This window comes from Streptopelia decaocto (assembly GCF_964273445.1).
Source record: "Streptopelia decaocto genome assembly, chromosome: 6".
Classification (NCBI taxonomy): domain Eukaryota; kingdom Metazoa; phylum Chordata; class Aves; order Columbiformes; family Columbidae; genus Streptopelia; species Streptopelia decaocto.
In genome coordinates, this window is record NC_138660.1 from 28,833,633 (window position 1) to 28,846,093 (window position 12,461).

The 12,461-nt window shown below is 58.3% G+C and overlaps 1 protein-coding gene across 1 annotated transcript; it reads left to right on the plus strand.

The window, feature by feature from the left end:
* Positions 1–4,300, plus strand: LOC309441312 (ubiquitin carboxyl-terminal hydrolase 36-like; the record flags this gene model as incomplete). Its single annotated transcript, XM_082055946.1, has 11 exons — positions 1–250; positions 322–543; positions 826–936; positions 1,230–1,332; positions 1,551–1,618; positions 1,985–2,055; positions 2,237–2,319; positions 2,643–2,754; positions 3,040–3,180; positions 3,483–3,583; positions 3,799–4,300. 11 exons carry the CDS (start codon positions 1–3, stop codon positions 4,298–4,300), a joined length of 1,764 nt encoding a protein of 587 aa, XP_081912072.1.
* Between the last annotated feature and the right edge of the window lie 8,161 nt (positions 4,301–12,461).

Here is a 12,461-nt window from a genome sequence, read left to right on the forward strand (position 1 = left end):
ATGGCGGGCACGGCGAAGCCGAGGGAGCTGCTGAACGCGCGGCGGGACGCGGGCGAGGCCGGGGCGCTGGGCCGGCTGCTGAGCACCTCGGCCAAGAAGGTGCTGCTGCACAAGATCGAGTTCCAGCCCGCCAGCCACGGCTTCTCCGGCCAGCCGGAGCCGCTGCGGGCCAAGTACCTGCTGCTCAGCCCCCGCACCGAGCCCGCCGAGCACCCCCACGGCGCTCAGCAGGGACAGCCGGGCAAGCAGGGTGGGTGCAGAGGGCCGGGGGGCTCTCCCTGCGCTGCGCAGCCCGCGGCTCACCCGCCTCTCTCCCCGCAGGCAGCGACCGGACCCCGGGGCGCCACGGGGACGGCGTCCCTGCGCCCCAGAAGGGGCTGTTCCCTGCGGGGCGCCTCGCCATGCAGTGGCAGCGTGTCCAGCGCATCGGCGCCGGGCTGCTCAACCTGCGAAACACCTGCTTCCTCAACGCCACCCTGCAGTGCCTCACGTACACGCCACCGCTCGCCAACTACCTGCTGTCCAAGGAGCACAGCCGCGCCTGTGAGTGGGGAGGGGAGCGCCGCCTGTCCCGGGGCTGCGCTCAGCACCCTGCGCACGGCTGTGCCGGGGCTGTGCGCCTGCCGGGATGTGCCTTCTCTGCTCCCGCCCGCCCATTTCTGCGTGGAGAGGACATTCCTGCATACGGGAGCATCCACTTCTCCTGGCCGTAGCAGTGTTCCCGAGCTCTGCATCCTGCGGCTGAGCGGCTCTGTCTGTGCTGCACACAGCCAGGACTAAGATGGGTTTGTCCTCAACGTCCTGTCTTCTCCTCTCCCACTCCAGGTCACCAAAGCGGCTTCTGCATGATGTGCGTCATGCAGAACCACGTCACGCAGGCGTTCGCGAACAGCGGCAGCGTGATAAAGCCAGTGTCCTTTGTCCGAGACCTCAAGAGTAAGGATGGCTGCCCGCGCGTCCCCTCCGGTAGCCGTGCAGGAGGGCAGAGACCATTGCAGGAGCAGAACCTTTGAGATCAGGGCAGGTCTTGGCAGAGGTTCTTCTGAGACGACTCACTGAGCCTGCCAGGGCCTTCATGGGCCTTGTGGGGCTTCCCCCACGGCCGACATGAGCCTGACGTTTGGTTTGGGCCGAGGGAGCTCACACCCCGCAGTCCCTGCCCGAGGGGGGGCGGGAGGACCTGCCCCTGCTGCAGCGCGAGCTGCGCCTGATCCCTCCCTCTCCTGCAGAGATCGCCCCGCACATCCGCTGGGGCAGGCAAGAGGACGCGCACGAGTTCCTCCGTTTCACCGTCGATGCCATGCAGAAGGCCTGCCTGCCCGACTGCACCGAGTACGTGGGGCCTCTGGTGGCCGTCACTGCCCTTGTCTGCTGGTCCCCTCGTCTGCTGGGCTGCTCTCTGCCTTCTCCTGACGCCTCCACCCCAGCACAGCTGCGGTTCTGTCCCCACATCCTGTGACTGGGCTGGGTTTGGATCCTGAGCACACAGCGCTGGCCCGTGGGGGTGGCTCTTGGGGCGGGCGCTGTGTGATCCGAGCTGCCGTCTCTAGGTTGGATCGCCAGACCCAAGCCACCACCCTGATCCACCAGATCTTTGGCGGTTCCCTGCGGTCCCGTGGTGAGTGCTGGCTGCCAGGGCCTGGGCCTGTGACTCTCAGGGCTGCTGTTTCCCGAGAGCCTTGCAGTGACTTGGGAAAGTCACTAAGCATGTGCCAATTATGCAGAGCTGCAGCTGGTCAGTCTTTTGGTATCTGTGGGTCACGAAGCTGAAGCTGTGGGTCCCCAGCTCATTGCCACCAGCAAAGGAACCCACGTTGCCAGCTGTCCAGCAACACTTGTTGTCCCAGCACGTACAGGCTGCGAATGCTGGTGCTGCCATCCCAGAGCCCAAACGCGCAGAGGGGGAACACGGCAGCTGCCTGCGCTGTGCTGGGGCGGTGGTGCCGTGCTGTGCCAGGGGGTGCTCACTGCTCTTTTCTTGCAGTGAGGTGCTTGATGTGCAAAGCAGTCTCGGACACCTTTGACCCCTGTCTGGACCTGCCGGTGGAGATCACGGTACCGGGGCAGGGTCAGGTGGGGGGAGCTCTGCTCTGCAGGGATGTTCCTGCAGCTGCACCGCTGCTGCTCGAGGCTGTTTAACCTGCCAGCGTCAGGCACGGTGCAGGCAAGAGGGGATCAGCTTCTGTTGTTGCGCTGGCTCCTGTGCCTGGCCCTGACCTCTCCTCTGTCCTGGCAGCAAGCCGCAAACGTAGAGCAGGCACTGGAGCTGTTTGTGAAGCCAGACCTGCTGGGCGGAGAGAATGCCTACCGGTGTGACAAGTGAGTGTGCGGGCTGGGGCGGGAAGGGCCGCGGGTGTGCTGGTGGGAAGCAGGAGGGCAGCTGCAGTACAGGAGGGCTTCTCCACCTGCTCCACCGCTAAACCGTGAGGTACGTGGCTGTGAAGCCGGCGATGAAGCCTGTCACTCCTCATCTCCCCCGTCTTGAGACGGGGACCTGAGCCAGCAGACCTGGCCGTGAGCAGGCGCCCTGGAGCGGTACCCGCTCTCAGCAGGGTCATTTCCGTGGGGTTTGCGGCTTGGCCAGGGCTGGCAAGCACCTGGGTGGTGGAACAGTGTGAACAGCTCAAGCTCTCCTTGTGCAGATGCAAGAACAAAGTGTCGGCAACCAAACGCTTCACCATCCACCGAGCGCCGAGGGTTCTCACACTTGCTCTGAAGCGTTTTGCCGACTTCACTGGAGGCAAGATCACAAAGGTGGGTGCTCGGCCATCCAGAGCGGGGCTGTGTCCTGTCCCGAGGCCCTGCTGCCCCGAGCAGGTGGGAGGTGGTTCTGTGCGCGGTGCGAGCTCTACCGCAGTCCTGCAGCCCTTCCCCAGCTGTGCGCTGCCGTGGGAGTTTGGCTCATCCCGGCGTCTTCCTCACCGTGGGCTCTGCCTGTGGAGAGCGGGTTCCCCCTCCCTCGCGAGACGGGACTCGCAGGACAGCTGAGCTGCTCTTGCCACCTGCTGTGCAGGCTCCTGAGACATCCTCTCTCCGCAGGACGTGGGCTACCCTGAGCTCCTGAACATCCGCCCGTACATGTCCCAGACCAGCGGGGATCCGGTCATGTACGGGCTCTACGCGGTGCTGGTGCACTCGGGGTACAGCAGCCACGCAGGACACTACCACTGCTACGTGAAGGTGAGCCCAGGGCGCTCTCTGGGCACCGCTCTGTGCTGGGGGCCGGCGGGCGCTCGGGGGTCTGTGTAACGTGCAGACAGGAGGGTGCTCAGCAGACGTGCGTGGTGCGGAGCACCGCGGGGTACGGGCTGTGCTCCGTCACAGGAAGCGTGGAGTTCTGCTCTCGCAGAGAACCCTCACCTCTCCAGGGCCACCTGGGGATTTTGGGGAGCGGAGCTCTGCCGATGGGCGCTGTTCCTGCTGCTCGTCAGGCCAGGAGCGTCCCTGGACACAGCCCGACCCCGTTCTCTCTCCCTCCGCAGGCCAGCGACGGGCAGTGGTACCAAATGAATGACAGCGTGGTCCGCCCCAGTAACATCAAGGTGGTCCTTAACCAGCAGGCGTATGTGCTGTTCTACCTCAGGTGAGCGCGCCCTGTGTCCCCGGCCCCTCTGCCCCTGCTCAGCACGTGGGACGGGGCTGGGGACACGTGCCTGGGTGTGGGAAGGAGCTTGGCCCAGGCAGCCCCAGTGCCCACGTGCGTGTGCTGTCTCGGGGGAGGGTGGCAGGGAGAGCTCCAGCCCCTTGTTGTCACTCAGACACTGGCAGTTAACACGTGCCCTGCTCTGCCTTCCCCAGGATCCCCAGCCCCGGGAAGAGCTCAGAGGGTCCCGTTTCCAAAGCTGCCTCCAGCCTGCCTGGCCGTGTCAAGCTGCCTTCTGGGTCACCGTCACCCAAGCTGGCCCGGAAAGCCACACACGCGGCTGCAGCGTTTCCCAGTGACGCAGCCCCGAGGCCCAAGAAGCCGCGCTCCTCGCAGCCGCCACCTGCGCCCAGAGCGGCTCCAGGATTTTACGGCCTCAGTCACACCAGTGGGGCCAAAGCGCAGGTTCCCCGGAAGCGCTGCTGGGAGCCCGGGCCCCTGCCCGCCTCCCCCAGGCTGCCGGAGCCCATCCCCGGCCAGGAGCCGTGGGGCAGCGGGGAGAACACCGGCACACTGGGAAGGGACCCTCGCGGCAGGGCTTCTGCCAGCCTGGTGCTGGCAAAGCTGAAAGCCTTCTTGTCGGCCAGAGCTGCTCCGCAGCCCAGCAGCACCATGTCACCACCACCGGCCAAGAAGCTGGCGCTTTCCGACACATAGGTGAGTCTGAGCTTCTGCCCAGAGACTTCAGCAGGTGCCTCGTGCCTCCGGAGCCAGGGCTTGTGTTGGGGAGTGCAGGAATGGTGCTGGTACCTTGCTAAGCAGGAGGCGCGCGGGGAGAGCCCGTCAGCCCCAGGGCTCTGCCCTCCCTCTGGGTCGGGGTGCGGGGCCAGGCCCCCGCTCTTGTTCCCATCCCTGCAGAGGCTGGAGAACTGGCTGCTGCCTCCCTGCTCAGGACGGCGCGGTGGCTGCGCCAGTCTCTGGAGCGGGGCGGCCTCGCCAGCCTTGTCAGGGCAGCGTGTCCCCGGGGGCAATGGGAGCTGGTGACACCACAGCTGGAGGCTGCAGAGTCGCCTCCTCCCCAGGCAGCGGCTGCACCGGCTCTCTGGGCGCCGCTGTGCAGCCGGGGCTGGGGACGGCGCTGGGGGTTCTGTCCTTAACGTTTCCTTCCTTTTTTCCTTTCTGCTTCTAAGGGAAAACACTTCTGATTCTTCTCCTACTCCCCCACTTCCCTCTCCCTGTCTGTGTCTTTTCCCCTCCCCTTTCTCTGCGCTCCCCTTTTTGTTTTCTCCTCTTGGCTCACAGCAACCTCTTTTATTTAGACCACCAAGCTGTTCTTTCTGTCAATAACTGCAGGGCAGCCCCAGGGAAGGAGAGCAGAGGGGCCACCATGCACGTCCTCACCTGCTGCTGCCGGTTCCTGTGCCCGCCCCAGCCCCGCGCTGGGTCCCTGTGGGGCCGGGGCGCTGCCGCTGGGACACCGGGAAGAAACTGGAGCGTTCCCTCGGGAGCCGGCTGGGCTGGCGGGACAGCGGGAGCGGCCAGAGGAGCCACAGGGAGGATCGAGGCTGGAACAGCTCTGCTGGGAGGAACGGCTGAGAGAGTCCTCAGCACTCGCACAACTCCTGGGAGAGCTTTCCATCAGATACTTCATGGTGAAGATTTCAAACACGATTTCATAAAGGAGGGGTTTTTCTTTCCCAGTTGTTTTCTATCATTTTTCAGTGTATACAAGAAGTGATAGCAGCATTCTATAATGAATATTGATCCAGGGGGTCTCCTGGAGACATCTGGACAGGCAGGAGAACAGTCCTGTGAGGCTGGACATTGTACGGATGACTTTGCCCCTCACCCCTTCCCAGTCCCACCTGTTCCCTCACCGGCCCCCTGGGACTTGGCCTCACCAAGCTGGAGCACAAGTGTGATGGGAGCGGCTGAGGGACCTGGGGGTTCAGCTGGAGAACAGGAGCTGAGGGGAGACCTTCTGATCTCTGAACTGCCTGAAAGGAGCTTGGAGCCAGGGGGGTCGGGCTCTGCTCCCCAGGAACAAGCGCCAGGAGCAGAGGAAACGGCCGCAAGTTGCGCCAGGGGAGGTTGAGGTTGGATGTGGGGAACAATTTCTTGCCCAAAGGGCTGTGGGGCATTGGAACAGGCTGCCCAGGGCAGTGCTGGAGTCACCATCCCTGGAGGGTTGGACAGACCTGAGATGAGGGTCTCAGGACACGGGTCAGTGCCGGGGGTGGGGAACGGTTGGACTCCACGATCTTAGAGGTGTTTTTCAACCAAAATGATTCTATCGCACAGTCTATCTTTGCATTGTAATAGTGCCTAAAGGTCACAGCCAGGGTTTCTGTTGTCTTGTCCTGGTATTTTTGCAAATGGGTAGAAGTCTGTCTCAAAGAATGTAATGAAAGCAAAAAAAAAGAGCATGGGTAGAGTGAACCACGGGAAGGAGGGAGGGCCAAGTATGAAGGTGAATCTCAGCAAGAGCAAGTATTTACACATCACTAGTGATACGCATCACTTGCAGGCTGTAAATCATTGGCACTTTTTTTGTTAGTAATGGAAACGTTTCCTGTGTCCCACAGGATCCTTGTGTCACTGTTGTGAACTGCAGATGCATTTTTGGCATCAAAACGAAGGTGCATCTCAAAGCTGGGTGGGTCAGATTGAAATGGTTACCGGGTGTATATTGGTAGCATATGAAAGAAAAAGGCTCGCAGTGAACTTTACCATTGGGAGCTTCTGGCAGGTGTTGATCTGCGAGAAGCAGCCTCAGCAGAGGTGAGAAGCTTCTAAAAGATGGAAATAAGGAGACTCAGAAGAGAGAGAAGATTCTGAGAGATCTTAAGAGTGAACACGAAATAACTGAATGCAAAAGCAAGTCTTAATGCTGCGTTTTGACTGAGCTGGAGGGTGGGAATCTGGGCTTTGGAAAGCTCAGAGTTTGCACAGGGTGGAAGACAAGAGTCATAACAGCATAAAGGGAGAAGGGCTGGAGCTGACTTCTGCTGGGAAAAGCATTTTTGCCTCCCCTAGAAAAACAGGTGACTTCCAGAAACATGTTCAGTACCCGTTTTCTCAATCTGGGGGTGTCCTGGTGGAGGAAGGCTCGGCACCGCACTGACACACGCAGGGCAGGCGAGGCAGAGGAAGATGCGCTGTCTGGGTTACCGGCTCAGGCCACTGAACAGCGGCACTGACTGCGATAGAGAAAGCAGCGACCGAGGGGAGCTGGAAGGGGCCTTGGCTGCAGGTAACCGTGCCCTGGGCTGAGAGTGGCTGGCGCTGCGTCTAATGAACGTGACTGAGCATCTTCCTGTCTGTGTGCTGATCTTATTCAATTGTGGTGTTTCACAAGGGAGAGAGAGAGAGAAAGGACATGAAAAGTAAATGTCGTGCTATCTGCTTTTCAAAACGGCCTTTCTGTTCTTTTCAAACAGGCTCGGAATTTCTCCTTTCAGAACCTGTGTCTTTGGAGATGCTGGAGGAGACGAAGGAGGAGGACACCCAGGAGGAAGACGCGCGAGGAAGATGTGGAGTCTCTGCACGGCCTTCAGGAGAGTCTGAGGAACCAACAGAGGAGGACGTGGAGACTCCACAGAGCGTTCAAGAGGCAAGTCACTGGTGTACGGACCGTTCTGTGTGACGAGGGGATATTTTAGAGATGGAGGAGGTAAAAACAAACAGCTCATAAAGAACCCAAGCCCAGCCTCCCCAAACCAGGATTTTGTTGCAGTGCCCTCGAAAGAAATCCTTTCTAATTTAGCTATTGCTGTGCTTAAGGCTGTGGTAGTTAAAAGCCCTGAAATTTTAATTTTTCAAGCGGTGTGTGTGATGACCAAACATTATGTGGTTGCAGGGGGACCAGTATATGTATTTCTAAAGTTAATTGTTACCTCATTGTTTATAATTCTCTTTTTCTTTGCTCCTCCCTGCAAATCCAAACAGTGCTGAAAAGAAAGCTGTGAAGGAGGAGTCTGGTTTAATGGTGCCCACTTGGCACTGTTGCCGGGCTGTAAGATGGCCATAAAATCCTTGTAGGATTTGGTGAAATCAGGTAGAATGAAGGTAGCATGAAAGAAAAACAAGAGATCCATGGATAAGCTGAATTCTTGCAACATTTCAATTATTTCCCTTTTAACCCAATGAAGAGAAGAAAGAAGAAGACAACACATTTTAGTCAGATTATTAAAGCCTGTATCTGCCTCAGCATATTCTAGATCACTTGAGTATTACACAGAAAACCTAAATGCACAGCCCAGCAGATCAGATCAGATCAGATCACCTGTGACAACACAGCTCATTCTTGGTTTTGTAGCTCAAAGTGATGTTCTTGCTTTCATGTGCTCCCTCCTGTTCACAGCTGCAAGTTCCAACAGTCTCTGCACCAGCAGAGCTCCTGAGAGAACTGGTGCTAACCCTTGTGTATTAAAAGGTTCATGCAGCGGCTGTCAGTGGTGGGTTCAGGAGATCTGGACTCTCTGGTTCAGTTCTTACCTCTTTCATTGGCGCGTACAGTAACTTGTGCACTCAGCTCCTCTCTGCTTTCATTTGAAGTCCAAAAAAACCCCAGGTAAGTCAAGGCAGCTAAAAAGAGGCAACTTGGGTTGCTGGTGTCTGCAGCTGGTGCTTGTGCAGGGACCCTGTTTCTTTCTCCCTTACTTTTTTGTCTCTCCCATTTCCTGGCAGAGCACAATTCAGGATGGGGGTGAAGAAGCAGAAGAAGGAGCTGTTTACGTGTCTTTCTGCAAAGAGTGCAGATCCAGCAAGCTGCCAACGAAGGAGCAGGATGGCTCCGGGTAAATAAAGCTGGCGTGGTGGCACTCAGGACGGCTGCTCATGGACTCTGACACCCAGCCCCCGGCTCCTCCAGACTGCGGCGCCAGCTGCGTGCTGGGCACCATGGGTGTCTGGGCAGGGGAAGGCAGGCGAGGCCAGTCCTGGGCGTCGGGGGAGGCTTTGCGCCAGCCCTGTCCCCTGGTGCTCTCACCAGCTCAGGGAGCACAGCAGCAGAGTGCAGGACTACCTGCGCCAGAGCCTGCCGAACCTGCAGAGCCCGCAGGAGCCCTTGTGTGAGGCGGCCGTCGTGTTCCTGGGTGAGCCACAGCCCTGCCGAGGGACCCCCCCTGCCCCACGGCAGCTGCCAAATCTGCCGGGCAGCTGCAGAGCCCTGCCTGCCCCATGTGGGGCCCACGGGGATCCCTGCTGCCCTTTTGCACCCGGGCTCGCACATGGGCTCCCCGTGGGAGCTTTGCTGGGTCTCTCGCAGCCTTCTTGGTCTCCCCATTCGGGGCACCGCCCTGGCTCAGCCTTGCCCAGGGGCAGGAAGGTGCGTGGCCAGGCCCGTGGGGCTGGTGGCAGGAAGCTGGGTCTCTGGGCAGGCAGGCTAGAGGGCTGCGTGACGGGCTGTGTGTGCCTGGGGCTCATCGGGCGCCAGCAGGCAGACGTGTGCCAGGAGAAGCTCCAGGTCGTCTACGAGGGTCAGTGAGGACAGTGGGGTGTCTGTGGGGGCTGGCAGGAAGGAGGAAACACCCCAACTCCTGCCCCAGGCCGGCAGGGCTCTGCTCCCTGCGCAGGTGAGGGTCAGTGTGGGCAGATGTGGCAGAATGCAAACCCCCCCTCTCTCCCCTCCCTCCTTCAGTATGGAAGGAGTAGGCACATCTCCCTCTCTCTCTGCTACTTGAGGCCAACAGCTTCTTTTGTTTGGCCCCAGAGCCCCTGGCAAGGGCCATTAGGAGAAGGGAGTGCCGAGGCGCCAGGGAGACGCTGGGCGCCTGCGGCCAGTGTGGGGGATGTTTGGAGGCTTCAGGGGCACCCACAGCCAGGGTGGGGGTGCAGAGAAGCTTCTAGAATGCCCACAGTCAGATCTGATCAGCCAATATAAAAACGGGATTCTCGTCGAGACTCCGCCCATCGTCACGGGTCTCTCGGAGCACGATCAAGATGCTGCCGCCGAGAGCCCCCCCGGGATGGAGACTCCGCTTGCCTCACCGCCACGGGTGTGAGTAAAACTTCTCGCAGAATTGCGAGTATATTTATACTTTCCGTGCACATATGCACGTGTAACTTTCCGTGCTCAATATTAGCACGCGTAAAATTAATCCTCGCAGAATCGCGGGTGTATTTTCCTTCCGTGCACATATGCACGTGTAACTTTCCGTGCACATTTGCACGCATACTTTCCGTGCTTAATACAAGCACGTGTACTTTCCGTGCACATTTGCACGCGTAGCTTTCCGTGCTCAATACGAGCACGTGTATAAATTATTTCCTCGCACAATCGCGAGTGTATTTTCCTCCCGTGCTTCCACATAAGCACGTGTAATATTCCGTGCACATTTCCACGTGTAAGTAAATTAACCCTCGCAGGATTGCGAGTGTATTATAAATTTACCCTCACAGAATCGCGAGTGTACACTTCCCGTACTCACTACGAGTACGTGTATCTCTTTAAAAATAATCCCACACCGTGTTCAGGCAAGTGTGTGCTTCTCCGGGACTCAGGGCCGGCTCCGGCATTGTTTTGGTGAAGCCACGTGCATGCACTCTGTGGACCGCCTGTTGTATTAGTTGCTGCCCCTTAATAATTTTCCTCAACTGATACCCGAACCTTTATTTAAGTCACTTTTGGAGTGCTAAAACCCTGTTTCTCCCCGGTTTAATAAAAGTTGTTTTGGACCCTGTTGTCCCTTAAACTAACCTCGGGGTGCCTCCGTGACAGCAGAGCAGAGAGAGACTTCAGGAGCACATTGGACATTGGTGGCCAGCACCCTTGGGCTGATCCCGGCACCCCTGCCTCCCTCCTGGCCCTGGGGAGAGCTGGGGGGGTAGTGGTGACCCTGGCCGGAGGAGCTCCAGAGGTCCCCACAGAACAAATAAACCAAACAACAAGAAAACAAAACAAGCGAAGGTGAATAACCATGAAAGACAGAGGAAGACTGCCCCGTCCATGGAGCTCTGCAGAAGGAGCGTGGAGCCGTACATCATATGAGGCCATATATTGGAATCAGCACGTAGAGAAGACTTTAGCAGGGAAGACTTTGAGGGGAGCGGCCTGACTCCATGCAGCTGCAAACCTGAGAGCTGGCCGTGTGCTGAAGGGACGGGGAGAAGTGTCCTGGGCTGAACAGAAACCTGTGGATGACACAAGGCTGGAGAGATGTGCTTTGCAGAGATTGGCAGGAGTCCTTCCCAGGGATGAGCGGGATGGGCTTTGGACACAAGGAAAAATAAAGCGGCTCTCAAGCGTGGTTTGGAATTCGTGCCACTGTCACTAATAGCAGAAAAAGGACCGTGCTGCAAGGGAACTCCTTGTTCTTAGGAGAAAAACTGAAGCTTTTTCATGTCCTTCCTTGTCAAAGCAGGTGTAATTCTTCAGTAGTTAGCCTCTGGCATGAGGTTCTTAAAGGGGCAGTTTTGCTCTCAGGGCTATTCCTTTGTTTAAATTATATTTAAATGATATTTAAAGATTACAACTCTTAGACAGAATTGCCTTTTGGTGATGCCTGATCAATATATTTTCTCCCTGGTTTTGGTAGGAGGCTGAGGGGTAGAATACGGTGGTGGTTTCTCTTTTAGCCAAAGGACCCCAAGGTTTCTGAAAAGGCACAAAGGAAGGCAAAATGAGAATGTGGTGCTGTGACTGGCACCCGCTGCTCCTGAGCCCTGGAGTGCCCGGACAGAATCTTCTGAGGCCGGACTGTGCAGCAGGATCCCGGCAGCTCTGATCTCCCACCCTGCATTCCAGCACGGAAAATGAAAGTCACCTCGTTTTGATTCTCTTCACAGCCTAAAGCACCACAGGGGTAATGACACTGGCCAGGAAACATCAAGGTGGATCAAGGTGGGACTGGAGACCTCCTAAGCACAGGATGATGTCACCCTGACTAGTCCCATGGGCTTCTGCTGCAGAGACCCTCAGCTACACCTGTTTCCGAGAGTCCCCGGGTGTCCTGCTGCAGGGCAGCACCACCGCCTGCTCAGTTTTTCCTGATGCTCCGTTCAAAGCTCCCTGGAGGGTGTTGGTGGCTGCTGCCTCTGTCCCACCAGCCGCCACTGCAGGAGGGTTTGCCTCCCCCATCATCTCCCCAGGCAGGAGTCACTGCTTTTCCAGTGCCCTGTGCCCCCTTCAGCACTGAAGAGGCCCAACTGACTGAGCTGCTCCACAAAGCTCATGTGCCCCTGACCCACCATGACAGATGTTCCTCTGGACCTTCAACCGTGTCGTGGTGTAACCCGAGCTGGCAACACAACCACGGCAGCTGATCACTCACCCCCTACCCCTTCCCCTCCCAACAGGGGAGAGAATCGAAAGTGAAGGGAGAAATTTGGACTGAGAGAAACACAGTTTAATAAAATAACGAAATACTAATATACTACTAGTAAATATACATAAACCCACCATAAGTCCCACGCCCTTCTCCTCAGGACTGCTCAGCCGGTCCCATCCCAGCCTGTCCCGGGACACCAGGTTTGCTCTGCCCCCAGCGCACACCTTGCGTCTTGGCCTTGTAAGACTTGCAGAGGCTTTTGCTGGCCAAATCCACCACTGTGCCCAGGTTCCCCTGCACTGAAACTACAGTGTGTGACCATTTAGGGATTCTGGGGCGTGTCCAGAGCGCGATGGCATCACAACCAACCCCCGCAGGCTCCGCCGTTGGCGTTGCCGGGACACGCGGGCGCAGCTCAGTCCTGTTCTGGACGCGGAGCGGAGCGGACGGCGAAGCCGAGGGGAGGAGTCAGTGGGCCGAGCCGAGCGCGAGAACCGCAGCGAAGGGCGGGACTTGAGGAGGAGGCGCGGGAAGCGCGTGTGGTGGTGGAGAGGGAGAGACGAGAGAGCGGCGCGACCTTGAGGCGGTGGCACGTGCGGTGACACGCC